This window comes from Micromonas pusilla, assembly GCF_000151265.4.
Source record: "Micromonas pusilla CCMP1545 genomic scaffold MICPUCscaffold_14, whole genome shotgun sequence".
NCBI lineage: Eukaryota > Viridiplantae > Chlorophyta > Mamiellophyceae > Mamiellales > Mamiellaceae > Micromonas > Micromonas pusilla.
Window position 1 is genome coordinate 695234 of NW_003315895.1, and position 26619 is coordinate 721852.

Here is a 26619-nt window from a genome sequence, read left to right on the forward strand (position 1 = left end):
CGTAGCTTCACCCGCGCTTCCCTTTCGACGCTCGACCGATGAGACGTTCGACTGACCGATAATATAACGCGCGTCGGTTCGCGTCACCGGTTCCTCCATCAGATTTCGCACTGGTATCCGTGGCGCGATCGCAAGGACCGTCCCATCAAGGGCGAGCTCCTCGCCCGCGCGTACTTCCCGGACCCGAATCCGATGCCCGCGGACGCGCGTGTGCCTCGAGACCTCGCGGAGCGTCTCGAGAGGCGAGCGCGCGAGAAGGAGATCGAAGGCCGCGCGCGGCTGAAAGAGGAGGCGCGGGCGTTGTACCAGGAGCTCGAGGCGCAGATTCTGATGCAACTACGATGTCAGGCGCGTTCTGGTTACATACACTGGTTCCCATACGACCCCGTTGGCGTGGTGAACGCCGATCCTTAAGGACTTTTCCCGGCGCATCTCTGAGCCCACCCCTCGCTTTCAATCCCGACACACCTCGACGCCTTTCAACTCCGCTTCTGACGCCTTTGAACTCCACCCCGACGTCGCTTTGTATGGAACGACCCTCAGGCGTGGCCGGAAGACATCGCGAGGAAGTACGCCAAGGCGTACGCGCGCCACGGGCACGAGTCGCACCTCATTCCCGAGCCCCCAGACGGGCTCACGATTCCCGCGGCGTTCGCGCACATGTTCGACACCGCGGAGACAGCGTGGGAGATGGAGGAAGCGAGGGCGCGCCTTCGCGGCGGCGGCGACGGCGGCGGCTACGGCGGCGGCGACGACGACGAACGCGGCTGGAGCGCGTCCAGGGAGGTCGCGCGCGAAGCCGCGGAGCGCGATGCGATGCACGCCGGCGACGTCGACGAGGACGGCGACGTGGACGACGGCATCGTCGCGGAGATGACGCGGCTCGCGTCGCTTCGAGCCAAGGCGGAGCGAGAGGAGGAGCGAGAGGCGGCGGCGGCGAAAGCGCGTGAGGAGGCGGAAGCGGCGGTGGAAGCGGCGAGAGCCGCGGAGGAGGTCCGCGCGCTCAGAGCGTCCGTCGCGGCGGCAGCGAAGCTCCACGCGGCGAAGCGGTGGGGCGTCGCGAAGCAGTTGGCGACGGACGCGGTCGCGGCGAGGAGCGAAGACGCCCGCGACGCGTTTCGCGGCGTCGTCGCGGAAGCCTCCGCGGCGGAGAAGTGGAGAAAGGCTGAGGCGCGTTCTTCTGTCATCTCACACCGGTCCCCATACGACCCCGTTGGCGTGGTGAACGCCGTTCCTTGAGGACTTTCTCTCCCGGCGTGACTCTTCGCCCAGGGTCCCTCGCTTTCGATCCCGACACACCTCGACGCCTTTCAACTCCTCTTCTGACGCCTATCAACCCCATCTGACGCCTATCAACTCCGTACAGCGCGAGAGCCGCAGAGTCGAGGAGGAGACGATGAAACACCGAGGGAACCCGCGCGCGAGGCAAGCGCACGCCGCGCGGCTGGAGCGCGCGGAGGAGCGACGCGCGAAGGAGGAGACCGCGGCGGCGGAAGCGGCGGCGCGAGAGAGAAGGGCGCGAGAGGAGGAGCGCGCGGCGCGCGCCAAGGCGCCGTGGGCGGCGTCGGAGACGGACGGTCGCGATGATGCGAACCGACGCGACGGTTCATATCCTCGAGACGACGAGCCGCCGCTCGTCGGGAAGCTCGCGGGGACGAGCTGGGGCGCGCACTACGCGCGACAGCGCGCGAGTCATGTCGGGAAGAAACCGAAGCCGACGGCGATGGCGATGTCGGCGGCGGCGACCGCGACCGCGACCGGCGGCGCGGCGCCTTCGTTTAAAGCCGCGGCGAGCGCGGTGGCGAGCGCGAAGCGGATGTCTTCGCTGCCGTGGGCGACGAAATCGAAATCGAAATCGAAGGATGCCGCCGCCGTCGCCGCGACGACGACGACGACGGCGCCGGCGCGACGGCCGCCGGCGGAGCGACCGCGTCGCGCGGTGGAGACGCTCCCGCTCGAGGAACGCGACTGAGGGGCGTTCTACACGACACTGGTCCCCATACGATCCCGTTCGCATGCGGCGGGGAACGCCGTTTCTTGAGGACCTTCCGTCCCGAGGGGCGTCCTATAAGATACGCGGTATCAGGCGTTAGGTATTGATAGCTAGTTCTGTGGTGGTGATACGATAGCAGATCGGCCGACCTATCGCACGCATATATCCTATCCTATCGCGCCTTCTTCGTCGCCTTCGCGGTCGCGGTCTCATTAGTCTTATTAGTCTTCTCCTCGCCCCGCGCGTCCGCCGCGTCCGCGGACGTGAGCGTGCTCAGGGTCGTTCCATACAAAGCGATGTCGGGGTGGAGTTGAAAGGCGTCAGATGGAGTTGAAAGGCGTCGATGGCGGGGATTGAAAGCGGGGGGTGGGCGGAGAGACGCGCCGGGCAAAGTCCTTAAGGATCGGCGTTCACCACGCCGACGCGGTCGTATGGGGACCAGTGTATAGAACGCACCTCAGCGAGAGTATCGTGTTCCACGCTAACCCCATCCCGCTGACGTAGAGAATGTGGTACCCCGGCGGCACCACCGCGAACTGCGCGAACTGCGCGGGGAGCCAGAACGCCCAGTTCTGACACAGCAGCCGCGGCGTGAACCGCTCTCTCGCGAGCGCGATCGACTCCTCCGCGGTGAAGCCTCGCACGAACCCGGTCCACGCGAAGTAGAACGGGTAGTACAACGTCGGCACGGCGACGAACTGATTGATCAGCAACGGCGCGAGGACGTCGGCGCGAATCAGCGACGGGCGCTTCGTCGCGGTGCTCAACGCCATGACGCTGCGCCGCGGGAACCACCGCTGGAGCGCGCGGAACCAGTGCATCTGGAACCAGGACGTGTAGATGGCGCCGAACGAGGCGAACGCGGCGAGGCGTCGCGCGTCGATCGCGAACGGTTTCGAGTCGCGGTCGCGCGAGCCCTCGTGCTGGATCCTCTGCGCGGCGACGTCGCCGACGCACAGGATCACGACGCCGGTGCCGACGCGCGTCGTCGTCGGGTGCGCCTCGTTCATCGCGGCGTAGCGCTGGAGCAAGCCATTGAGGGAGGAGGAGGAGGACGACGACGCGCCGCTTTTTCCGCCGTTCGACGCGCCGCTCGAGATGGCGCGGTTACTCGCCGCGTCCGCTCGGGAGACGTCCCTCCTCGGCCCCGCCCCGCCGCCGCCGCCGCCGAGTCGCCGCCGGACGCCGCCGCCGGCGCTGAACCCGCGCGCGAACGCGCGCGAGGGGAACCGCCCGGCCATCGTCGTGTCGCGAGCGCGCGCGCGGTGACGGTATTCGTCGTTCAGATCAACTTTTTGCTCAAAAGTTGGCACGGGTGCCCTGAACGAAAAAATAACAACGCCCCGCGCGGCGAGGGAGATGCGATGGCGAGAACGAGGACGACCGTGAGGCCGCCGAATCCGCCGAGAAAGAAGCAAGCGTTCGTCGACATCCTCGATGAACTCGCGGACGTGTGCGAAAAGCTCGGGGACGGCAGACGCGCGAAAGCCTTCCTCGTCGCCTCGGAAAAGATGAGATCTCACGACGACGGCTCGGACGTCCTCTCCGAGGAGAGCCCGGCGGTCTACGCGAAGGTCGAAGGCGTCGGCGAAGCCGCTCTCGAGCTGATGCACGAATTCGTGACCTACCAGGACAACTGGTCGCCCTCGGGGGAGCTCGAAATCGCGACGGAGCTGAAAGAGAAGCTCCTGGAACGACGCAAGGACGCGGCGCGCGCGGCCGCGAGAAAGATTCACGCGCGCACTGGAGGAGGAGGAGACGCCGCGCCGCCTGGTCCCACCCCCGCGCTCCCTTCCGAGGTCCTCGCGGAGATCTTCTACATCGTCTCCAGAGACACCTCCCCGGACGTCGGCCTGCGGAACGTCCTGCGCGCGAGCCAGACGTGCCGGGGATGGAGAGACGCGGAGCGAGAGTCGAGGTGGCTGTGGAGAAGCATCCGCGAGGACCGCTTCGGCGCGGACCCGAATGAGGTGCGTTCTATACACTGGTTCCCATACGACCGCGTTCGCGTTGTGAACGCCGATCCTTAAGGACTTTGCCCGGCGCATCTCTCCGCCGACCCCTCGCTTTCATTCCCCGCCCTCGACGCCTTTCAACTCCACCTGACGCCTTTCAACTCCACCCCGACGTTCGCTTGTATAGAACGACCCTGACGGCGACGACGGCGGCGACGACGACGACGGCGGCGACGCGCGCTGCGACCATCGCGCGGCGTGTCGCCGCCTCGCGACCGGCGACGCCGTCGCGTGCGCGTACGAGCGCGGGAGATGGCTGCGCGAGATACAGGACGCGAAGACGTACGTCGTGAAGGTGTCGCATCCGTTCGAGATGGTGAGCGCGAGAGGGAGGTTTCTCACGACGACGCGCGAGACGGAAGACGAACCCGACCCGGAGCGACTCCACTTCCACGCGCGCGGCGCCGAGGACGTCGATTACGTCGTCGAGATCCCCGCGCGCGTCGGGAGGAAGAAGAAGGACGAAGACGGAGACGGAGACGCGCGGTCCGTCGAGATCCCCGCGCGCGTGCACGAGCACGTTCTCGAGCTGCCTCTTCCGGACTTCCGCGGGTGGATCCGAGACTGCGACGCGCGGTACGACGCGCTTCAAACGCGCGACGCGCCGCCGCGGGATTGGTCGCTCCTGTCGCTTCCGGGCCGCAGACAGACGCGCTTGTTGGTCTCCGTCGGGGTCGTCCGCGACCGAGAGGACGCGAAAGGTCGCGGGATGAATACGAATCGACGCGACGTGGAGACGCTCGCGTCGTTCGCCGCGACGGTGACGACGTACCCTCCGGAGGTGGAGCGGGAGCTGCTCGACCGCGCGAATAAGGCGCGTTCTATACACTGGTTCCCATACGACCGCGTTCGCGTGGTGAACGCCGATCCTTAATGACTTTTGCATTCGTCTCTCTCCGCCCAACCCACGCTTTCAATCCCCGTCCTCGGCGCCTTTCAACTCCAACTGACGCCTTTCAACTCCACCCCGACGCGGGCGGAGAAGGCGATGGACGCGGGTCCACTGATTCTTCTTCCGTCCCAGTCCCAGTCCGCCGCGATGGAGGCCGCGGAGGAATCCGCGTGGGCGACGCTCCTCGTCGACGGTTTCTCGATCCCGTCGCGCGAGGAGCTGCTCGTCGGGGAAGACCTGCTGCCGGCGCGCTCGCCGCGCGCCGTGACGCCGTCGCGCACCGCGGCTGACCCGGCGGTCGGTTTCGACATGCCGCCCAATGAGCTCTTCCGCGACCAGTTCGAGTACTCGCTGAGCTTTTATTTCCCTTTCCCGTGCGACGTCGGTCGCGACGCGCCCGCGCCTTTCCCGGTCGTGGTGAGAGGGACGTTGCCGCCGCCGACGAGGTTGCGCGGAGTGAAGATAAAATTCCTTCGGTTCAAAATCGCGGGCGGCGAAGCCGCGAGAGTCATGAGCGTCCTGGAGCGCCTTTCGGAGAGCGATCTCGAGAGGGTTCGGTGCTCAGTGACGTTCGTGCACCGGTCCGGGAAAGCCTCCGCGACCGCGGTGGGCCTCGCGTGGAGCCCCGGGTGGATTAACCACGCGCTCGGGAGGACCGGGAGATCAACGGGGAGCGGGCACCCGCCCGGGGGGTCGCAGTTTTGCGACGGCGACGCCACATCGTTCCTCGATACGGACGTTCGCGACTACTTGCTCGACGTCGCGAACCGCGAGGAACAGGAAACGGCGACGCTCCCCGAGCGCCATCGCGAGCAATCACACACGCAGCTGCACGGCGTGCACGTCGCGGTCGATCGCTCGATACGCGTGACCGCCCTCGAGCACGCGTTTCACTGGATGCTGAGCATGGCGGAGTTCGAGTTGAGCTTCAAGTCGCTGAGAGACGCGGTCGGCGGCGCCTCCGACGTGGGTTTCGACGATTGGGAAGTGCACACGTGATCGTGATCGCGTTCGCGCGCGCGAGGCGAGGCGAGGCGAGGCTCGTTTAGATACTGCAGCTCAAACCTAGCGACGACAACATACAATAGTATTACACGCAGTAGCCGACGACGACGACACGACGCGCGACTATCGCGCGCGCGCTCTACGGCGAGTACCCCACCCCCGCGCTCATCAGGGGAAGTACTCCCTCGCGCGAAAACGCACCGCGCCGAGGTCGAACGCGAGCGCCCGCGCCGCCGCCGTCTCCACCCCCGGCTCGTTCACGACCGTGCACTCCACCTCGACGCCCCTCTCCGCGAGCGTCGCGATGAACGCGCACACGACGCCGTGCCCGTCCTCCCGTATCATATTCGCACTACTAGTATAAACGCCTCCGATTCCACCGTTACTAAGAGGATTAGGGGGACTATGTCGATGCCGACGCATGACCGCGGCGTACGCCGACGGGTCCTGCGCGACGAGGTCGACGGTGGCGGTGTTCACCCCCGCTTCCGCGAGCGCGGCGGCGACGTCGGGAGAAAAGAGACCACTCGTCATGACGCGGAACGGCACGCCGTGCCTGCGAGTGCGGACGGACGCGATTCGTCGGTCACGCACATGATAAGTTGTCAGAGCGGAGAGAAGGAACAGAACAGACGCGGACGCGCAGAACAGAAGACGCCGATGAGCTGCGAGCGCGAGCGACCGACGCGACGAACGAAGCGAAGCGAAGCGACGAACCTGCGCTCGCGAACCGTCGCGATCGTCTCCACGATCGTCTCCATTCGGAGTAAAGGCTCGCCGAGACCCGCGAACGTGACCCCGGGGTCGTTCTCGCCCATGCCGACGATGTCCAGACCGTCGTACGCGCGGTCGACGACCGCGGCGAGCTCGGTCGCGGACGGCTCCGCCGCGCCTTGGCCGCCGAGCGGGGAGAAATTCGACTCTCGCGACATTACGAACCCGGGGCCTCGAGACGCGACGACCGTCCGCGAGTTCGTCCTGTCCGTCAGCGCGAGGTACAGACCGCGGCCGACGGTGTACGCGACGCCCTTCCGCGCGGCGGCGGCGGCGGCGGCGGCCATGACGGACGGACGGAAAGCGAACGGCGTCGGAGGGTATGACGACGAGATGGCAAACTCGAGATCGCTTCATGAGTATATCGAGTACTGTCGGTAGTGGATGGATTTCAAACGCTCGCGGCGCTCGGCTGTCGACGGTCACCCTATCCCCCCTCTTCGCGGAGTTCCAACGCCGCGGCCGCGGCAACGAGCGTGTCCTCCGTGCTGCTCGGCCCCGCGCCGACGTCCCCTTTCACCGCCGCCGCCGCGGAGGCTTGAAGTTTTCTCACGCTCTCGCCCCCCGCCGCCGCCGCCGCCGCCGCCGCCGCCGCCGCCGCCGCCGCGGCTTCGTCGTCCTCGCTCGCCCCCGCCGTCGCGCTCGACGCCATCGCGCCCTCCCCCCACCTCGTTAGGGCGTTCCGTTTCCTAACCTCGTGCCCGCGGAAGCTCGCCTGGATCCGAACCGCCGCGGCGAACTCTTCCTCGTCCCTGAGCGCCTTGCTCCTGGGGGAGTCGCCCCACACTTCGTACGCCTCCCCGTCGCTATCGGAGCCGCTGGGATCGCCGAGACGCCAGCTGTTCCGTCGGCTCCGAGGCGTGCCGACGAAATCGGGGAGGTCCGGCACGTCCCCGAAGTCGTCCTCGAAGTCGTCCTCGTCGTCCTCGTCCTCGGAGTCGTACGCCGTGGGCAACGCTCGCGGGGTGTGGTCCGCGAACTGCGACTTTGGAACTCCGCCGCCGAACCCGCCGCGTGCGCCCCCGCCCGCCGTTTCCGTCGCCGCGAACGCCGCGGGCGACGTCTTGTACCCGATGAACTTCGCCGCCGCCGACGGCGCGGGCGACGGGAAATCCCCCGCCTCCGGGCCGTACTCCTCCTCGTCGTCCTCGAACGACGGCAGCCCGCTCCGTCCGCCGACCGCGCCGACAGCGCCCCGCCGCCGCGCGCCGGCTGTACCGCCGCCGGCGCCCGTCGGTCGCGCCGCCGCCGGCGTCGACGCCTCCCCGCCTCCCCCCCACCCTCCGCCGTGCTTCCCCGGGGACGGCAGCGACGACGACGCGCCCGCGGGTCCGGCTGCTCGACGCCTCGACGACGACGACGCGTCGGTTCGCGCGGCGAACGGTCGCGCGGCGACCGCGGCGGCACCCGCGCGCGAGAGCCGGTCGCCGCGCGGCTGCGGTCGCGTCAACCCGCCTCCGCGGAGTCCGCCGCCGCCGCCGCCGCCGCCTCGCGGCGCTCCGATCGCGCTCGCGCCGGTGCCGCCGACGCCGAACCCGTGCCCGCCGAACCCGCCCGAACCCGCGCCGACGGACCCGCCGCCGCTTCGCGTGAGCGACGCGAGCCCCCCCCGCGGCGGCGCGACGCCGTCGAGTCCGGATTGTAACATCTGCAGCGAATTCGGGGTGGATCGTCGGACGCCCGCGGCGACCGCGCGCGCGGCAGCCTCCTCCACCCCCGGCGTGGACTCGCCCACCTCCGTGCACGCGATCCGGTGCGAGTGAAGACGCGACCTTTCGGACGCGTCTGTGTGGTGTTGACCTGCTCGTTGCGCGCCGGCGACGCGCGACGACGACGACGACGACGACGACGACGCGACCGCGCCGGCGCCGTACCTTTTAATCGTGAGCGCCTCGCGCTTCTTCCGCTGCTCCTCGAGGTACTCGCGCATGCGCGCGGACGCGCGCTTGGCGTCGCCGCCGTTGATCTTGTCGTTCACCTCCGCGAGGTGCTTCTCGAGCTCGCGCTTCCGCGGGTCCGTAGGCGGTCGCCGCGCGCCCTTCCTCTTCCCCGCCGCGGTGGGTATCTTCGCGGTGGGTCGCGGCGCCGCGGACGACGCGGTCGTCGCGGCAGCGGCGCTGGAGTCGACCCCATCGTTTTCTCTCTCTCCGCGGGCGTCGTCGTCGCCGACGCCGCCGCCGCCGCCCGCGGCCGTCGCCGCGACCGGCGCCGCCGCCTCGGACGTCTCCTGGGGCGTCTCGCTCATCGCGCGCGCGAGGACCGCGCGTCGGGACCGCGCGAGCGGCGCGCGCGGTGACACTAGGTCAACCTTTCTCACGCGGTGTTAGTTCGGGCAAGACGATGCGATGACTCGATCTTCTGGCTCGATGCGATGACTCGATGAGCGCACGGTCGGACGACCTTCAAGCTTCAAACCGCCTGTCGGTGAGCTCATCGCTAAAACTTACTTGTATTTTCTTAAACCGTAGCCCCGCCCGCGCGTCCTACGTCGCCTCCGCGGACCGGCCCGCGTCTCCCTCGTCGCGCCTCTCCTCCGCCTCGCCCGCGCTGTCCTCGTCGCTGTCGTCGCTCACGACGCGTATCACCTTCACGCGAGACGCCGCGCCCGGTCGCTCTCTCGTCTTCTCCGCCGGTTTCGGCGCCGGCGTCGGCGTCGGCGTCGGCTTCGTCGACCAGTCGCCGTTCGACGCCGACGCCGCCGCCGAATGACGCGCCCCCGCGACGCTCGTCGGACTCGTGCTCGATCCGTTCAGCGACTTCAGCGGGCGGTTAAACCCCGGAAGCTGCACGTCCCCGACGTCCCCGCCCTTCTCTAACACTTTCTCAACCTCCCCGCGCAGCTTGACGAGGTCGATCACCGCCAGCCCGTTGGTCATCTCTGTGCGCGGCGCGGGGTGGGTTCAAACAGACCGCGGTCAGTCGTGAGACCGCTCGCTCGTCGGTCGAGCGCGGCGTCGTTGAAACCGAGCGCGGGGTGAAGAAGCGAAAGGAAAGAAAGAGAGTCCAGTCCGAGAGAGGCCGGCTTTGGTTCAGTCTCACCCGTGTCCTCCGGTATGGGGTCGTGGTCGCCGGCGTGCCACAGCGCCTCGCGTTGCGCGCAAAACACGCGCGTGCGCTCGGCGCCGTCGTAATCCTCCGCCCTGGGTCGAGCGAACGTCGGGGTGGAGTTGAAAGGCGTCAGACGGAGTTGAAAGGCATCGCGGTCGGGGATTGAAAGCGAGGGACCCTGGGCGGAGAGACACGCCGGCAAAAGTCCTTAAGGATCGGCGTTCACCACGCCGACGCGGTCGTATGGGGACCAGTGTGAGGACGCACTTGGGTATCCCTCTCGCTTTGCACCACTTCACAAAGTACGGATCGCGCTCTTCCTCGAGGTCGCGCTCGTATCGATCCCACGCGCCGACGGCGAACCGCCCGGCGCGCGGTTTCTCGCTCGCGCGCCAACCCCCGAACGCGGCCTCCGCCTTTTCGGCTTCGAGTCGCATCTTGCCCAAGAGCGTTTCCGTCGCGTCTCGCTCCGCGGCTTCGACCATTCGCTGCACGTGCGACTTGCGAGGCTCGGCGACGCGGTCGCCGCCGGCGTAGTCCGCGGCGTGCAGAAGGTTCGAATCGCTGTTCGCGCGTCGAGTCGCCGCGGGGTCGAAGGACCGTTTGCGTTCCTTCGTCGGGGCGCCCGAGCCCAGCACGGGAAGTCGCGTCTCCGAGGCGCTCGCTGACTTTTTATCGCCGCCGAGGACGCCGCCGAGGAAGCCCTTCTTCAATCGGCCGCCGCCGCCGGCGGCGTCCGGGAGCGGCGGCTTCTCCGCGAGCTTGAGCGAGACGCCTTTGAAGCCTTTCCGTTCGAGCTGCGGATCGATCGGGCCGCCGACGTCCACCTTTGAAGGGCTGTTCGCCGCCGCCGCGGGTTCGGCGGGTTCGGCGGAGATTTCCCCCTCCGTCGCCGGTTCCGTCGCCGGTTCCGTCGCCGGTTCCGTCGCCGTCGTCGCGTCCGAGGCGGGGGTGGTCCCGTCGTCGTCCGCGTTCGCGGCGGCCGCGCTCGCGCCCTCGGCTTCTTTCGCGTCGGTCGACGTTTCGCCTTCCCGCGCCGTTTCGCCTTCCCGCGCCGCCCCCGCGGCCGCCGCCGGTTCCGGTTCGGGTTTTTTCTCCTCCTCCAACGTCGCCGCCGCCATCTTCTTCGCCGCCTCCTCCGCCGCGGCGTTCTCCTCCTCGCCTTTCTTCTTCTTCGCCTCCTTCTCCTTCGCCGCGGTGTTATTAGCGGCGTTCTCCTCTTCGCGCGCGAGCCGCTTCGCGAGCTCGAGCGCCATCTCCGGCCCGTACTTCGGCAGCGACCCGTCGACGCCCGACCGTATGATCTCAGCGTCCACGTCCATCCCAATGTTTCGCCGGTGCGCTTCCTCTTCCAGGAGCTGGTTATGGAAAATCTGCCGCTGCTGAAGAAGCCGCAAGTGCATCTCCTTCTCCTTGCGCTCGATGTCCGCCTTCTTTCGCGCCTCCTCCGCGAGCGCGCGCTCGTGTTCTTTACGGCTCATCCGCGCCTTCGCCTTGGTCTGTTCGTCCAAAATTTTCGGCGGCGGCGGCAACCCCAAGCGCTTCCGCCGCATTCGCTCTTCCTCCTCCTTGCTCTTCCGGCTCCTCGAGCCCGCGCTGCTCCAGATCGTCTTCCCGGGAGACCCGCCGCCCTGTTTATTACCACTCGCGTTATTACCACTCCCGGTCGAGGACGCGCCGCTGAAAACGCCGCCGCCGTCGACGCGTCGCGCCGGGCGCTGCAGCGGGTGTGACGACTTTTTCCTCGACGGGCTCGCGCCGTCGTCGTCGCTCGCGCCGCTGTAGTACTCCATCATGTCGTCCTCGTCCTCGTCCTCGTCCCCGAAATCGTGTGTGTCCCTCTCCGCCGCGGCGTTGATGTCCACGAACCGCCTTCCGTCCCGCCCTCTCCTCGGCGCTCTCGGCGACCCCGCGCCGCCCGCGGCGACGTCCTCGCCCCGCCGCGTCGACGCCTCCATCTCGTCCTGCCGCGCGCACCGCAGCTTGTGCTTCACGAAGTTCGCGGCGTCCAAGTACCGCTTCCCGCAACTCCGGCACGTGAAGTACTCCTCGCCGTCGCCGACGGCTTTCCCGTGGACGTTCGCCCTGTGCCGCGCGAGCGCCGCCGCCGTGGCGAACCGCTTCGAACACGCGGCGCAGACGAACGGCATTCCAGCCTCGTGCGTCGCGACGTGCCGCGCGAGCGCGGGCGCGGACGCGAACACGCGGCCGCAGGTCTCGCACTCGTGACCGCCGCTGCGCTTGAGCCCGTCCCGCGGTCGACGACGCTCCACCATCTGCGGCGGTCGCGGCTGCGGCGGTTGCGGTCCGATCGATGCGGCTCGTGGTCCACCTCCGCCCGGCGGTCGCCCCGGGAGCCGCCGCCGCGCGGCGAAGCCGCCGGCGACGACGCCGCCGCGCGCGGCGGCCGCGGCGCCGCCGCCGTCGCCCCCGCGCGCGGGCTCGATCTCGCCGCCGCTGAGCGACCCGCGCGAGGACCCGCGCGAGCCCTGCGAACCCTGCCGCGAGCCCGCGCGCGACAGCGACGAGGCGTTCGAGGTTCGGCCGCTGCCGCCCCCGACGCCGCCGCCGACGCCGCCGTCGAGCGAGGACGACGATATCGAGTGCGTCGCGCCCGCCATGGCGTGGGTCATGAACCGTCGACGCGCGGGGTCCACGGTCGGGCGGCCTTGCCCGGGGTACTGCGGCGGCGGCGCGTTCGAGCCGCCCGTCTGCATCGTCGTGGAGAGCCTCGTTTCCTTCGTTGTTTTTTATCGATTCGAGCGCGACCGTTCGCGCCGCTCGCGACGCCGACGCCGACGCGCGCGGCGTTCTCCTCACGCCGCGCGCCTCCGCCGCCACGCCGCGCGTCTTCCTCGCTTCGCCTCGAGGTTCGCGCGCCGCCTTTCCGTGCCTCCTCGACGCCCCGAGAAGTGGCGTTGACTCCTCGAGTGCACGTGCTCGCACTGCCGCTGCCGCTGCCGGCCGGCCGACCGCGACGATCGCGACGAGCGCGAGCGTCGACTGCTGCGTGTTTGAAGCTGCTTCACGCGGCGCCGCATCATCACTCGACGACGCGCCTCGGTCCGCGCACACCGTCCTCTCCGTCCCAGAAACGATGAGCGCGTTCACCGCCTCCGCCGTCGCGCCCGCGCCCGCGCGCGCTCACGCGGCGCTCTCCTCCCGCCGCGCGTCCGTCGCGTCGCGCGTCGCGACGATGCCGCCTCGCTCCTCCGCTCGCGCCGGCCGACGCGCCAACGCGCGCGTCGTCGCCAAGGCTGGACCCTCCGGCGAGGTCAAGAAGGCGCGTCCGACGCATCCCTCGCGCGCGCGCTCCGTCTGATCGATCGATCGTGATCGCGATCGATCGCGCGGCGTCGTCGCGTCGCTCGACGTCGATCCTCGAACAGCGCTGACGGATAGAAAAAAGCGATCGTTCGATTTATCGCGCCCAAACCCTTTCCCTCGACGTCGGAACCCTCGTCGTCGCCGACTCGCCCCCGTCCCCAACCCGCGCGTCTCAACGACGCGACGAAACCCTAACGCTAACCCTACAGTTATAAAAACCTAACCCTACGACGAACGCATCACAGGTCGTCCTCGCGTACAGCGGCGGTCTGGACACATCCATCATCCTGAAGTGGCTCCAGGACACGTACGGCTGCGAGGTCGTGACGTTCACCGCGGACCTCGGCCAGGGCGAGGTGCGCGCCACGCGACGCCCCGTCCTTCCACGTCCACACGTTCTGCCACGTATACGCCACGTCATCACACGTTGGTTGACTCACCAATCGCAATCCTCCACGTCGTCGTCATCTTCACACGTGTCACCCCACGAACCAATAGGAGCTCGAGCCCGCGCGCGCCAAGGCGGAGCAGATGGGCGTCAAGGAGATTTACATCGACGACCTCCGCGAAGAGTTCGTGCGCGATTACGTCTTCCCGATGTTTCGCGCGAACGCGGTGTACGAGGGCGAGTATCTTCTCGGAACGTCCATCGCGCGCCCGCTCATCGCGAAGCGGCAGATCGAGATCGCGCGCGAGGTTGGCGCGGACGCGGTGTGCCACGGCGCCACGGGCAAGGGCAACGATCAGGCGCGTTCTGTCATCTCACGCCGGTCCCCGTGCGGCCGCGTCGGCGCGGTGAACGCCGATCCTTAAGGACTTTCTCTCCCGGCGCGCGTTTCTCTCCGCGCATCCCTCGCTCGCAACGCTCGACCTCGACGCCTTTCATCCACTCCATCTGACGCCTTTGAACGAACGCTTCTTCGATCAGGTGCGATTCGAGCTGGGCTACTACGGGCTCAAACCCGACGTGAAAGTGATCGCGCCGTGGCGCGAGTGGGACCTCAACTCGCGCACGAAGCTCATCGCGTACGCGGAAGAGGCTGGGATCCCGGTCGCGCAGAGCAAGCGTCAAGAGGCGCCGTACTCCATGGACGCAAACTTGCTGCACATCTCCTACGAAGGCAACGCGCTCGAGGATCCCATGGTGGGCTACACCGAGGATATCTTCACGCGTTCCGTCGCGCCCGAGGACGCGCCGGACGCGCCGACGTTCCTGGACATCGACTTCGAGGGCGGCGACCCGGTCGCGATCAACGGCGAGAGGATGTCCCCCGCGACGATGCTCACGGCGCTGAACAAGTACGGCGGCGACAACGGCATCGGCCGGCTCGACATCGTGGAGTCGCGGTTCGTTGGGATGAAATCCAGAGGGGTGTACGAGACCCCGGGCGGGACGATTCTCCTCCGCGCGCGCCGCGGCGTCGAGTCCGTGTGCCTCGACCGCGGAGAGATGCACCTGAAGGACGAGCTCATGCCGCGGTACGCGGAGCTCATCTACAACGGGTTCTGGTTCTCCCCGGAGCGGGAGATGCTTCAGGCGGCGATCGACACGTGCGCTAAGAACGTCAACGGGACGGTTCGCGTCAAGCTCTTCAAGGGCAACGTCGACGTCGTCGGCCGCGAGAGCGCGCAGACGTTGTACAACGCGAAGCTGTCGACGTTCGAGGAGGACGACGGCGCGTACGACCAGAAGGACGCCGCCGGGTTTATTAAGCTTCAGGCGCTTCGTTTGCGGACGCTCGGGACCCAGCGCGGGCCGCCGGCGTGAGAGACGACAGCGCGCGCGCGAGAGAGAGAGAGAGAGAGAGAGAGAGAGAGGGTGATGCGTGACGCGTCGGAGTTGGGGGTGGTATCGCGTCTTGGTGATTGGTATGAGAATGGAGATCGCATCGCGTTCGTTCGTTCGTTCGTCGTCGTTGAATCGTTCGTCGTCTCTTCGCGTCTTCGCGTCGCGCTCGATCCGTGGTTGGCAGTGCCAAAAGAGGTCAAAAGCCGCGCCGCGCGCCGCGGTCGACGACGCGACGTTCAAAAACGTAAGGTCTCAGCACTGACGTCGGTCGTCACCGCGCGTCGCGCGCTCGGGGGCGCGCGCACGCCTGAGGCCCCCTAGCTAGATGCCGCGCCGCGACAACGGCTTCCGCAGAGACGGCGCGCTGAGCCTCAACGCGCACCAGCTCGGCGGCGCGTCGCTGTACCTCGGCCTCGTGCTCGGGTTCTATCTCCTCCAGGCGCCAGCCATCGAGGACGCGACCGCGCGGCTCGCGTGCGAGATCGCGTTCGCGTGCGTCGCCGCCGTCGTCTGCGGCGCCTTCTTCCGCGCGGCGGCGATCGACCCCGCGGACGATACGCACGCTCTGGCGACGAAACCGGGGGACGTGATGCGTTGCGACTTGTGCGCGCACGCCGTGTCGCGAGGATCGAAGCACTGTCGATCGTGCGACAAGTGCGTCGCGCACTTTGACCACCACTGCCGATGGCTCAACAACTGCGTGGGGAGCAAGAACTACGCGCCGTTCTTCCTTCTCCTGTGCTCGACGTTGACGCTCACCGTCGCGCAGTTGTGCGCGGGGGCGTACCTGACGCACTGGGCCGTCACGGAGAAGGACGAGGCCGACGCGTTGCTGCGATCGAGTCGCTACCCGACGAAGATTAATCGAAATCATTTTCTCGCCGCCCTGGGGGTGTACCTCGCCGCGGGCGCGCTGCTGTGCTACGTCGTCGCCGACCTCTTCTTCTTCCACCTGCTGCTGATGAAGCGAGGGATCACGACGTACGATTACGTGCTGGGCGCGAGGGCGGCGGAGGAGGTGGAGGGCGGCGCGGGGGGGTCGGCGGCGAAGCCGCTGTCGTGTCTCTGTCTCCGTTGCGGCGGCGGCGGCGATAGAAAGCGCGTCGCGCCGGAGGATGAGGACGACGACGACGACGACGATTTAGACGGGACCGGGGGTCGAAGGAGGAGGAGGAGGAAGAAGAAGAGGGTGGAGATCTCGTGCTGGAAGCTGCTGTTCTCGAAGAACGCGGGCGGGAGGAGGGAGATTGGCGGCCGTGGCGGCGGCGGCGGCGGCGGAGGCGGAGGGTTCGGCGATATCGAAACCGCCGTCGTCGAGAGCGTGTCGTCTTCCGACGACGGGAGCGAGACGTATCGCGTCGGGCAGCCGCGGGTGAAGACGTGAGCGCGTCGTCGTCGTCGTCGTCGTCGTCGTCGTCGCGAGCGAGGGATAGAGCGCCCGCGTAGAGGTACGGTAGGCCAGCGCGAAGGTACATATTTATTGGGAGGTCGACAACAGAAAAGCTGGAGTCTGTTCGCGCGAAACCGAGCAGGCAGCACTCTCTTCGCGCGAAAACGCCGTGACCTTTACGACGCCGCGCGGTCGCATTCGACGCCGCGCGCGCCGCGCCGCGCGCGCTCCCGGAACTTTCCTCGAACGCGCGGGGACGTCCCCCCGCGCGCCGCGCGCGTCCGTCATCGACCGCGCGATTCGAAGCCGCGGCGAGGGTTCGGAGCGCGTCGATCGGTACTTTTACCTAATCTCTTAATCGTCCTAACGTCGCGTCGCCCCGCGGCGGAGGCGGAGATCGACACCGCGGCGGCGTCCGCGTCCCACGATGCGACGCAGCGCGTCCGGCGCGGGCGCGGGCGCGAGCGACGTCGACGACGCGTCCGCGGTCACGGTGACGCCCGCGCCGGACGCGCCCGGGGTCGAGGCGCAGGTGCGCGTGACGTGCCCCGATAAGACGGGCCTCGCCGCGGACATCGCGCGAACGCTCTTCGACTTTGGCCTGGTCACCGTGAAGGGCGACTTCGCGACGGACGGGAAGTGGGCGTTCGTGCTCGTGACCGTGAAGAAGCTGTCGGGGACGCACGCGCCGGGCGGCGGCGGCGGCGGAGGAGGAGGAGGCGGAGGAGAAGGAGGCGGAGGAGGAGGAGGTGGAGGAGGAGGAGAGGGAGGCGCGCACTACCATCATCATCATCATCATCACGGCGGCGGCGGCGGCGACAGCGTCAACTGGGACCTCCTCCGCCTGCGTCTCGAGAACCACTGGCCGACGATCAAAGCGAGCATCAGCACGCTGTCGTCGATGAACCTCGCCGCGCAGGACGATCCGGGCGGCGGCTCCTCCCCGGGTTTTCCTTCGTCCCGCTCGCCTTCGTCGCACGGCCTCGGCGACCCCTCAAGCGCGGGGGTCATCGAACCCAAGCCCGGGACGCTCTACATCCTCACCGTCGAAGTCGAAGACCGCGTCGGGCTGCTCCACGACGTCACCCAAGAGCTGTGGGCGTGCGAGCTCACCGTGCACCGCGCGCACATCTCGACGTCGCCCGCGGATCTCGCCGTGGATATGTTTTACATCACGGACGAACGGAACGAGTTACCGAACGAGCAACGCGTGGCGGAGATCAGCGCGAACGTTCGCGCGGTGCTGCGAGGGAAACGGCGGTCGATGGACGCGTCCGCGGCGGCGCTCGGGAACGTGCAGATATCGCCCGCGCCGCACTTCGTGTCCAAGACGCGCGGCGGGAACCGGCTTTTGGATCACTCGGGAACGGCGTTGGAAAAAGTGGAGACGGCGTCGGCGGCGCACTACAGCGAAGCCACGGTGACGGTGGATAACCTGATGTCGAAGGCGCACACGGTGTTTCAGATGCGCACGCGCGACCGGAAAGGGCTGCTCTACGACGTGCTGCGCGCGTCGAAGGATCTGAAAGTGCACATCTCGTACGCCAAGGTTGAGATGCGCGATAAAGGGCAGTGCGAGCTCGATCTCTTCGTCGCGCGGTGTACGAACATCAACGAGCAGCGGTACTTGTGCGCGCGGTATAAAGAGAACATCGAGCGCCCCGTCAGCGTGCAGATCAAGCCGTCGGGCGTGGACGAGATCACGACGGAGCTGCGCGTCATCGCGCCGCTGGACATCGCCGGGTTTACGCGGCCGCGGGTGTTACTGGACGTGACCGAGGCGTTGCGGCAGCTGAAGGTGATGGTGTTCAAGGCGGACATCGTGACGTCGGACGCGGTGGGCGGCGGCGGCGCGGAGGAGTACATGTTTCCGGGGATGGGCGGCGCGACGCGGCAGGAGGTGCATCGGTTTTTGCTCACGGACGAGCACGGGCAACCGATCGCGAGCGTGAAGGATCGGAAGCTGATTTGTAATCGCGTGTTGGGAGTGTTGTTGCAGTGATGACTGGACGGAGGCGACGACGTCGCGTCGGGCGAGGAAGGGAGGGAGTCGCGCGCGTGCAGTGCGCGTTTTCTCGCGTTGTATTTGTACTTTCAAGACATTCTTTCAGACGTAAGTAGGTTCGTTCGTTCACGCCGCGCGACGTCGGTTTAACCACTTCCAGTCGCGGACCAACTCTTCAACGTCGACGGGGTGTTCGGTCTGGCCGACCGTGAAGGTATCGCCGTTCGGGTCGATTGTAACGGGGACGCCGGACATCCTCGACGCCATCTGACCGATCTCACGAGCAACCTTCTTCTTCATTTCCGTCGCGTCCAACTCGATGCGCACTTTTTCGTCGTCGTCTTCCTTCGCCGGTTTCGGCGACGCGCGTGCGCGGCGGTCGCGCGGGGTCACGGAGAGGGTGACCATCGGACAGGCGTCATCGAACGCGAGTTTGCACGACGGCGTGATCTTCCGAGGGCACGTGAGCTTGTGCGAGTCGTCGTCGCGTTCGCTCAACCAGTGCGCGCGCTGGCAGTCTTTCGAGCAGTACAGAGTCACCAAGCAGTGTTGGCACGCCTTCACTCCCGGGCCGCCGCACCACGCGCACGACTTGAGTTTTTTCAGATCGTCTTCGATTTGGCGCCCTGGGGGCCAGTCATGCTGCCAGTCATACCCAAGGTACTTTTGTTTATACGTATCGACCAAAAACTTTATGAGATCTTTGGCGATTCGCAAGTTCCTAGGTGCGCCGCATCGCCCGTGAAGAAAACACAGTGCGAGGTGATGGATGGGATTCACTGGGTGATGAGGCGCGTCCGTGCAATCGACGAACGCATCCAAAAATCCATCCCCCAAAAATCCGTCGTCGATGCCGTAGCCGTCGATGATCGCTCGCATCTGCGCGCGTTTCACCTTGAAGAGCCCATACAAGCATGTGTCTAATACTGCAAACCCTTTACGCGCTATATCGTATCGAAGCGATCCTAACGGATACGGATTTAACTCTTCGCAGTCGATACGTACGCGTGTCCAGTCGATACGAGTACCTGCGGTAGACTTGAGGGCTTTGCGAATTTTGTAGAGCTCGTTTCCGTCGTCTTCGCCCCTCTTGTTTCCCGCAGCCTTCTCGAGGTAGCGCTGATGCTTCAGGATGTCCCTCGCGGGACCAACACCATCCCAATATACGTCCGCGAGGTAGAGCTGAGCATCGAACCAATCGAGCTCGTCCGCGGCTTTGTGAACCCACCGGAGTCCCTCTTCGTAGTTTTTCTCCACGCCGACGCCTTCGAGGAGAAACTTGCCGCGCATGAACACCGCGAGTCCGTACGTGTACCAGTTATCCTTGGTGCTAAACTTATATTCCCCTTCCGCGATCTCCTTGAACGTCTTGAACGCCTTTCTCTGGTGCTCGAGGTCTTCTGCCGGCTGCTGGACGTTATCGCCACTCTCAGCAGACCGCAGCGAAAATACGAGCCAGCGAAAATACGCGAAGAAGGCCTCAGAAGAAAGCCACTGGGCCTGGCTCGTAAGCTCCCTCTTCGACCGCTCGCACCCGCGCGCGGCCGCGCGCTTGAGCTTCGCGACGTCGTCGTCCGTCCGCTTCATCGCCGCGTTCGCCGCCCTCGCGCGTTTATCGCCGCCGGGTGCCATGGTGGACGCGCGGGAAGAAGTGCGCCGCCGCAGAGCAACGACGCCGAAAATATCCCCGCAGATCCCGCGTCAGGTCAGATCTGTTCGGCTTTTCCCGCGGGCAGGGCGCCTCCGCCTCGCAAACACACCCCCCGCGCGCGCCGCCCCGCCTCCACGCCCGGCGGCGATGGACGACCCCAACGCGCGATGGCCCGCGCCCGCGCCGAACGCGCCGCTCGAGCCCCTCCTCAAGCTCGTGAACAAGCTCCAGGCGCGCGACGCGACGCGATCGCCTCGCCCGTCGCGGCGTCGCCCGCCTCCGCCCCGCGTCGCGCCTCCTCCTCTTCCCGCGCGCGACGCACGAAACGAAAGCGAAGCGAACGCCGCCGCCGCCGCCGCCGCCGCTCACCCTCCCCCTCCCCCGCCCTCCGCGACCGAACCAGGAAGCGTGCGCGCTCGCGGGGGATAACATCGACGCCGCGCACCGCGCGAACCTCCCGTCCGTGTGGGAGACGCTCCCGCAGATCGTCGTCGTCGGCGGACAGAGCAGCGGGAAGAGCTCGGGCGCGTTCTGTCATCACACTGCACTGGTCCCCATACGACCGCGTTCGCGTGGTGAACGCCGATCCTTAAGGACTTTCGCCGTCGATTCTCTCCGCCCAGGGTCCCTCGCTTTCGATCCCCGACCGCGACGCCTTTCGACTCCGTCTGATGACGACGCCTCACGATGCCACCCCGACGACCCGCAGTGCTCGAGGCCATCGTCGGGAGAGACTTTCTTCCGCGCGGCGCGGGGATATGCACGCGGCGGCCGCTCGTGTTGCAGCTCCTGTGCGTGGACGAGGAGCGCGACACCGCGAAGTTTCTTCACAAGCCGGGGGAGGTGCGCGCGATAGCGATAGCGCGCGGCCGGCGTTCGTCGGCGCGCGCGCGCGCGACGAAGAACGTTTGAAAAGAAACGCCGCGCCGCAGCCGTCGCCGCCGCCGCCGCCGCGCGCTGACCTCTTTCGTCTCCGTCCCCTCCCCTACCCCGGCGCGCCTTCGCAGGCCTTCACGGACTTCGCGAAAGTCCGCGAGGAGATCGAAGCGGAGACGAACCGCGCGCTCGGCGTCGACAGCAAGATCGTCTCCAGCGAACCCATCATGCTCAGCGTTCGAAGCCGAAACGTCCCCAACCTCACCCTCGTGGACATGCCCGGGCTCACGAAAGTCGCGACGAAGGATCAGGTGCGTCCCATACACTGGTTCCCATACGACCACGTCCGCGTGGTGAACGCCGATCCTTAAGGACTTTTCCCGGCGTGTCTCTCCGCCCACCCCTCGGTTTCAATCCCGACACACCTCGATGCCTTTCAACTTCAACTGACGCCTTTAAACTCCGCCCCGACGTCGCTTTGTATGGAACGACCCTCAGCCGCCTTCGATCGTGCGAGAGATCGAGGACATGGCGCGGGCGTTCATCGCGCCCGCGAACGTCGTCATCGTCGCGGTGTCGCCCGCGAACGCGGACATCGCGACGTCGGACGGCGTGCGCATCGCGCGAGAGGTCGATCCAAACTTGGAGCGCACCGTGGGCGTGCTCACGAAGCTCGACCTCATGGACCGCGGCACGGACGCGCGCGACGTCCTCGAAGGTGTACACTGGTTCCCATACGACCGCGTTCGCGTGGTGCACGCCGTTTCTTAAGGACTTTACCCAGCGCATCTCTCCGCCCAGGGTCCCTCGCTTTCAATCCCCGCCCTCGACGCCTTTCAACTCCGACTGACGCCTTTCAACTCCACCCCGACGTCCTCGAAGGCCGGTCGTTGATCGTCGAACACGGCTGGTGCGCCGTCGTGAATCGCTCGCAAAACGACATCAACACCGCCGTGGACATGCGCACCGCGCGCGCGAACGAGCGCGCGTTCTTCGCGTCCAAGCCGGAGTACTCGCACGGCGTCAACGTCGGCACGGACACGCTCACGGTGATGCTGACGCGCGTGCTTGGCGACAGCATCCGACGCCAGATGCCGAAGATTGAGGAGATGATCGATCAAAACGCGGCGGCTTTGGAGAACGAGGCGTGTTCTGGTTACACTGGTCCCCATACGACCGCGATCGCGCGGTGAACGCCGATCTTTAAGGACTTTTGCCGTCGTCTCTCTCCTCACACCCCTCGGTTTCAATCCCGACACACCTCGACTCCTTTCAACTCCACCTGACGCCTTTGAACTCCACCCGACGTTCGCTCGTACGGAACGACCCTCGTCAGTTGGACGCGCTCGGTCGAGCGATGCCGGGCGATCGCGGCGCGCTGATGCACGAGGTCTTGCTCAGCTGCGGCGAGTTCGAGAAGGACTTCGCAGCCGCGCTCGACAGCGGCAAGGGCGGCGGGGAGACGATACGGGTCATCTTCGAAGAGAAGCTCGTGGCGGCGTTGCGAGCGTTGAACATGCGGGAGTTTTACAGCGCGAAAAACGTGAAAGCCGTCATCGACGCCGCGGACGGGTACGTCATCACGCGCGTCGTCGTCGTCGTCCGCGACGCCGTTCGCGCGTGCTGTGCTAAATCCTAACCCTAATGCACTTACCCTAAACCATCACCACAAAACCACCCCCCGCCGCAGGTACCAACCCCACCTCGTCGCGCCGGAGATGGGTATCCGCCGCCTCATCGAGCTCGGCTTGGACCGGCTCCACGAGCCGACGACCGCGTGCGTACGGTCGGTCGACCGCGTATTGCAGTCCATGGTCGAGCGCGCCGTGGAGAGGCGCGTTGAGGGCGTCGCCGGGACGTCGTCCCTCCTCGCGAAGCTCGGGTTGACGAAGAAGAAGAAGCCGGCGGCGGACGGGATAAACGGCGGCGGCGGCGGCGGCGGCGGCGACGGCTCGAACGGAAACGGCTCCGAGAACACCGGCGAGGCGCTTCGACGGTTCCCGTCGCTTCGCCGCGCGGTCGTCGCCGCCGCGCACGACGCGCTCGAGCGCCACAAGCGCGAGGCAGAGGCGATGGTCACCGCGATGGTGGACATGGAGGCGTCGTACTTCGACGCGGATTTTTTCCGGCGGTTTTCGAGCGACCCGGAGGCGGCGCTGGAAGCCGCGGGCGGCGGCGGCGGCGAGGCGAAGCTCGACGACGGCGAGTCGACCGACCGCGGCCCCGAGAGCCACCTGCGCCTCATCAGCGCGAGCGTGTACGCGTACGTGGACGCGGTCCGCGCGCGTATGGCGAAGACCGTCCCGAAAGCGGTCGTGCACTGCCAAGTGTTGCGGGCGCGTCGCGGGCTGTTGTCGAGGTTTTACGCGTCGCTGGGCGCCAAGGCGCGTTCGTAGTCTGTTTACCACACTGGTCCCCATACGACCGCATCAGCGTGGTGCACGCCGTTCCTTGAGGACTTTTCTTCCCGGCGTTCGTCTCTCTGCGCCCATCCCTCGCTGGTTTCAATCCCGACACGCCGCGACGCCTTTCAACTCCCTCTGACGCCTTTCGACTCCCTCTGACGCCTTTCAACTAAAGTCCGAGATAGAGTTGCTCGCGCTCATGAACGAAGACCCGGCGGTGTCGAAGCGCCGCGTCGCGTGTCGCGAGCGCGTCGCGCTGTTACGTCGCGCGAGGGACGAGATCTCCGCCGTCGTCGGGTGACGCCACGGATCGCGCGCGACGACGACAGGAAGGCTGAATGGCGCGAAGAGCGAAGGAGCGACGGGAAGGAGAGAGAGACGACGACCGGAATCAGGGCCGTTCTATACAAGCGAATGTCGGGGTGGAGTTGAAAGGCGTCAGTTGGAGTTGAAAGGCGCCGAGGACGGGGATTGAAAGCGGGGGGTGGGCGCAGAGATGCGCCGGGAAAAGTCCTTAAGAACCGGCGTCCACCTCGCGAACGGGGTCGTATGGGGACCAGTGTATAGAACGCACCTCAAAACGACGAGCGAAACGAGACGAAACGAAACGAAACGAGACGAATGCGAATAACTTGGTAAAAAATCGACGTCGCGAGCTACGCGACGCCGTCCTATCATATGCGCGCGCCACCCCCCTCTCACATCATCAGTGGTAGCATATCGAGTATATCGGCCGTCGTCCTTCCTCCGCTTGGAACGTATCCATGATCTCGTCGCACTCGCACTCCCAGTCTTCGCTCTCGTCGATGAGCGCGCACAGCTTCAACGCGCGCGGCCCCGCCTTGAGCGCCTCCTCGTGCGAGTCCACGACGTCCAAGTTGATCACGAGGAGCGGCTCACCGCCGCCGCCGCCCCGCCCCCGAACGTCCTCCACGACGTTATCGAACACGCGCTCTTCGAAGCAGATCACGACGTCCACCTCTATCGGCTCGTCCTGCCACCGCTGCGGCCGCGGCTTGATCTTCATGTTTCGCTCGAGCATATCCTTGAGCCCGTTCCTGGCGTACAGCGCCGCGTCTGTTGAGCGCGGGCGGCGTTCGGGGGATCGCGCGTCAGACGGTGGAGTCGAAAGGCGTCGCGGTGGGGCGTTGAGAGCGAGGGGCGAAAGAACGTCCTCAAGGAACGGCGTGCACCCCGCGAACGCGGTCGTGTGGGGACCGGTGTGAGACGATGCGATGGGACGCGCCTTGCTCCATGAGCGCGTCGTAGATCTGCTGGTACGACTCCACGCCGAAGCTGAAAACGTTCGGGTTGTCGCGCGACGCCCCCGGGAGCTTGACGTGGTTCCCCGCGCCGTAGGACTTGACGTCGAGGCCGCGCTCGAGGAGGACGCGGTGCGCCTCCATCGATCGGTTCATGTTCGCCGCGCACACCATCGCGAATCGCTTCGGCTCCGCCATGAATGATGTATTTTATTTTATCGCGGCGCGTCTTCCGTCCGCGCGGCCGGCCGGCGCGATCCTCCTCCTCCTCCTCGTCCTCCTCGTCGTCGCGCGGGCGGGACGGGACGGGAGCGGCGACGGACGCGCGCGTCCTCGGGGCGGGGCGACTCCTGGACGCGGACGACGCGGCGGCGTCGATCGGAGTGCGGCGTGCGGAGGAGGAGTGCCGACGCTTCGAGGCAGTGCGATGGCTGAGTCACCGACCGCGGTCGGGTTCAAAACCGAAGTTAGAAGTAGGGTTGACGCGACCGCGCGCACAGCCTCATCAGAGATCTCCGCGCGCGAGCGAGCGAAGAGAAGGCGTCCGGATCCGCTTGTGTCGCGATGGACGTCCTGTTCGCCTTCACGGGCGACAAGTTCGCGGTCGTCGTCTCGGACACCACGAGCGTGCAGCAGATCATCGTTCAGAAGGACGACGAGGAGAAGACGCTCGATCTCGACTCGCACAAGCTGCTCGCCATGTCCGGCCCGAAGGGCGACTGCGTTCACTTCGGGGAATACGTCCAGGCGAACATGAAGCTGTACGAGCTGAAGAACGGGCACAAGCTGTCGACGCACGCGGCGATGTCGTTCATCCGCGGCGAGCTCGCGGCCGCGCTGAGGAAAGGGCCGTATCAAGTGAACATGTTGCTCGCCGGGTGCGCGTCGATCCGTCGACTTCGACTTCGTTCGTTTCCTCGCGTTCGCATCGTTCGTTCCTCGTCTCTCGCTCGATCGCTTCCGATCCCTTCCGTCGTCGTTCGCGCGCGCGCGTCGCGTCGAGCGTCGCCGCGGGCCTCCGTCGTCCTTCTCCGGCGAGCGTCGATCGCGCCGCGCCGGGGACCACCCCGAGATCCCATCCCGCCGCCGACGATGACAAATCTAATCTCTCTCCTCCCTCGATCCCTCCTCCTCCTCCGATAGGTACGACGAACACGAGGACGACGCGTCGCTGTACTTCATCGACTACCTCGCGTCCACGCAAAAGGTAAACAGCGGCGGGCACGGGTACGGCGGCATGTTCTGCCTCTCGCTGTTCGACAAGCACTGGAAACCGAAGATGACGCGAGCGGAGGCGGATGTCCTCGTGGACACGTGCATCGCCGAGGTGAGGGAGCGACTGGTCACGGCGCCGGCGAAGTATCACGTGAAGATCGTGGATAAGACCGGGACGTCGTGCACGCTGTACGACTGCGTGGAGAAGGCTGCGGAGAAGGCGAGGATGGCGGCGTGATCGGATCGGGGGTGTCGTGTCTTAGCGGGCGGGGACGTCAGGGGGGCGCTCGTGTATTCGAAAGGTCCTCTCTCGTTTCTTCTCCGGTTTCGCGGTTTCGTTCGTCGCGCGAATTGCATCACGCGCGCGCCTTCTTCGCGCGCTTCTTCGTCGTCGTCGTCGCCGCCGCCGATCGCTTCAACTTCGGCTTCGGCTTTGGCTTTGGCTTCGGCTTTGGCTTCGGCTTCGCGACGGCGCGCGGCGGCGGCGACGGCCACGCGGGTCGTTTCACCGGCGACCCGGACGGGGACTCGCTCGCCGCCGCCGCGTCGTCGTCGCCGCCGCCGCCGCCGCTCGCGCCCGCGCGCGGCGTCCCTCTCCCCGGCCGAAGCTTCCCTTGCGCTCGCGTCCACCGAATAAAGGCATCGTCGCTGACCATTTTGCGGTCCATCATCTTCTGGAACTCCGCGTCGGTCGCGTACGCGGCCGAAGGCCAGTTGAGGTCGGCGTCTGAACATCCGCCGAGCCCTCGAAAACGCAGCGCGGCTTTGTCGTACGCGCGCGCGGCGGATTCTGGATCCTTAAAAGACCCCAAATGGATCTGTCTCTTTCCGTGCCACACGTGCGCTTCCCATCGCCCGGTGCGCTTGTAGCACGACACGCCGCGGTAGCGCGTCGTCGGCTTTTCCGTCGCCGCCGCCGCCGCCGCCGCGGTCGCGGTCGCCGCCGCGGTCGCCTTCGTCGGCGCTTTCTTC

At 66.9% G+C, this 26619-nt stretch overlaps 14 protein-coding genes across 14 annotated transcripts; 8 read left to right on the plus strand and 6 right to left on the minus strand.

Moving 5' to 3' along the window:
- Nucleotides 1-1544: 1544 nt before the first annotated feature.
- On the plus strand, nt 1545-2140 carry MICPUCDRAFT_63908 (uncharacterized protein). The gene has a single exon (XM_003063260.1). It carries the CDS (start codon nt 1584-1586, stop codon nt 2091-2093), a length of 510 nt encoding a protein of 169 aa, XP_003063306.1. The 5' UTR covers nt 1545-1583; the 3' UTR covers nt 2094-2140.
- Nucleotides 2141-2403: 263 nt separating this feature from the next.
- On the minus strand, nt 2404-3234 carry MICPUCDRAFT_42814 (uncharacterized protein; the record flags this gene model as incomplete). The annotated part of the gene is made up of 1 exon (XM_003063456.1): nt 2404-3234. One exon carries the CDS (start codon nt 3232-3234, stop codon nt 2404-2406), a length of 831 nt encoding a protein of 276 aa, XP_003063502.1.
- A 123-nt stretch (nt 3235-3357) lies between these two features.
- Nucleotides 3358-4882, plus strand: MICPUCDRAFT_53221 (uncharacterized protein; the record flags this gene model as incomplete). The annotated part of the gene is made up of 2 exons (XM_003063261.1): nt 3358-3963; nt 4136-4882. 2 exons carry the CDS (start codon nt 3358-3360, stop codon nt 4880-4882), a joined length of 1353 nt encoding a protein of 450 aa, XP_003063307.1.
- A 114-nt stretch (nt 4883-4996) lies between these two features.
- On the plus strand, nt 4997-5899 carry MICPUCDRAFT_53222 (uncharacterized protein; the record flags this gene model as incomplete). Its single annotated transcript, XM_003063262.1, has 1 exon — nt 4997-5899. The coding sequence occupies one exon, from the start codon at nt 4997-4999 to the stop codon at nt 5897-5899; it is 903 nt and encodes a 300-aa protein (XP_003063308.1).
- A 167-nt stretch (nt 5900-6066) lies between these two features.
- MICPUCDRAFT_53223 (uncharacterized protein) lies at nt 6067-6990 on the minus strand. Its single transcript, XM_003063457.1, has 2 exons — nt 6623-6990; nt 6067-6461 (listed from the first exon to the last, which is right to left on the minus strand). The coding sequence occupies exons 1-2, from the start codon at nt 6964-6966 to the stop codon at nt 6074-6076; spliced, it is 732 nt and encodes a 243-aa protein (XP_003063503.1). The 5' UTR covers nt 6967-6990; the 3' UTR covers nt 6067-6073.
- Nucleotides 6991-7106: 116 nt separating this feature from the next.
- Nucleotides 7107-8924, minus strand: MICPUCDRAFT_42816 (uncharacterized protein; the record flags this gene model as incomplete). Its single annotated transcript, XM_003063458.1, has 1 exon — nt 7107-8924. One exon carries the CDS (start codon nt 8922-8924, stop codon nt 7107-7109), a length of 1818 nt encoding a protein of 605 aa, XP_003063504.1.
- Nucleotides 8925-9162: 238 nt separating this feature from the next.
- MICPUCDRAFT_42817 (uncharacterized protein) lies at nt 9163-12348 on the minus strand (the record flags this gene model as incomplete). Its single annotated transcript, XM_003063459.1, has 3 exons — nt 9163-9557; nt 9719-9819; nt 9995-12348. 3 exons carry the CDS (start codon nt 12346-12348, stop codon nt 9163-9165), a joined length of 2850 nt encoding a protein of 949 aa, XP_003063505.1.
- MICPUCDRAFT_45942 (uncharacterized protein) lies at nt 12347-14940 on the plus strand (the record flags this gene model as incomplete). Its single annotated transcript, XM_003063263.1, has 4 exons — nt 12347-12355; nt 13300-13410; nt 13553-13810; nt 13983-14940. The coding sequence occupies 4 exons, from the start codon at nt 12347-12349 to the stop codon at nt 14820-14822; spliced, it is 1218 nt and encodes a 405-aa protein (XP_003063309.1). The 3' UTR covers nt 14823-14940.
- A 228-nt stretch (nt 14941-15168) lies between these two features.
- On the plus strand, nt 15169-16339 carry MICPUCDRAFT_53228 (uncharacterized protein; the record flags this gene model as incomplete). Its single annotated transcript, XM_003063264.1, has 1 exon — nt 15169-16339. The coding sequence occupies one exon, from the start codon at nt 15169-15171 to the stop codon at nt 16225-16227; it is 1059 nt and encodes a 352-aa protein (XP_003063310.1). The 3' UTR covers nt 16228-16339.
- A 426-nt stretch (nt 16340-16765) lies between these two features.
- MICPUCDRAFT_3675 (uncharacterized protein) lies at nt 16766-18055 on the plus strand (the record flags this gene model as incomplete). The annotated part of the gene is made up of 2 exons (XM_003063265.1): nt 16766-16905; nt 17122-18055. Coding segments are annotated over 2 exons (1074 nt in total), but the record flags the coding sequence as incomplete, so codon positions are not given.
- A 1073-nt stretch (nt 18056-19128) lies between these two features.
- On the minus strand, nt 19129-19870 carry MICPUCDRAFT_42820 (uncharacterized protein; the record flags this gene model as incomplete). Its single annotated transcript, XM_003063460.1, has 2 exons — nt 19129-19132; nt 19278-19870. 2 exons carry the CDS (start codon nt 19868-19870, stop codon nt 19129-19131), a joined length of 597 nt encoding a protein of 198 aa, XP_003063506.1.
- A 419-nt stretch (nt 19871-20289) lies between these two features.
- On the plus strand, nt 20290-23471 carry MICPUCDRAFT_22242 (uncharacterized protein; the record flags this gene model as incomplete). Its single annotated transcript, XM_003063266.1, has 9 exons — nt 20290-20422; nt 20599-20732; nt 20897-21076; nt 21264-21483; nt 21648-21929; nt 22121-22337; nt 22456-22603; nt 22739-23153; nt 23356-23471. Coding segments are annotated over 9 exons (1845 nt in total), but the record flags the coding sequence as incomplete, so codon positions are not given.
- A 405-nt stretch (nt 23472-23876) lies between these two features.
- MICPUCDRAFT_44924 (uncharacterized protein) lies at nt 23877-24606 on the minus strand (the record flags this gene model as incomplete). Its single annotated transcript, XM_003063461.1, has 2 exons — nt 23877-24228; nt 24413-24606. The coding sequence occupies 2 exons, from the start codon at nt 24604-24606 to the stop codon at nt 23877-23879; spliced, it is 546 nt and encodes a 181-aa protein (XP_003063507.1).
- A 390-nt stretch (nt 24607-24996) lies between these two features.
- MICPUCDRAFT_44925 (uncharacterized protein) lies at nt 24997-25885 on the plus strand (the record flags this gene model as incomplete). The annotated part of the gene is made up of 2 exons (XM_003063267.1): nt 24997-25310; nt 25576-25885. 2 exons carry the CDS (start codon nt 24997-24999, stop codon nt 25883-25885), a joined length of 624 nt encoding a protein of 207 aa, XP_003063313.1.
- Between the last annotated feature and the right edge of the window lie 734 nt (nt 25886-26619).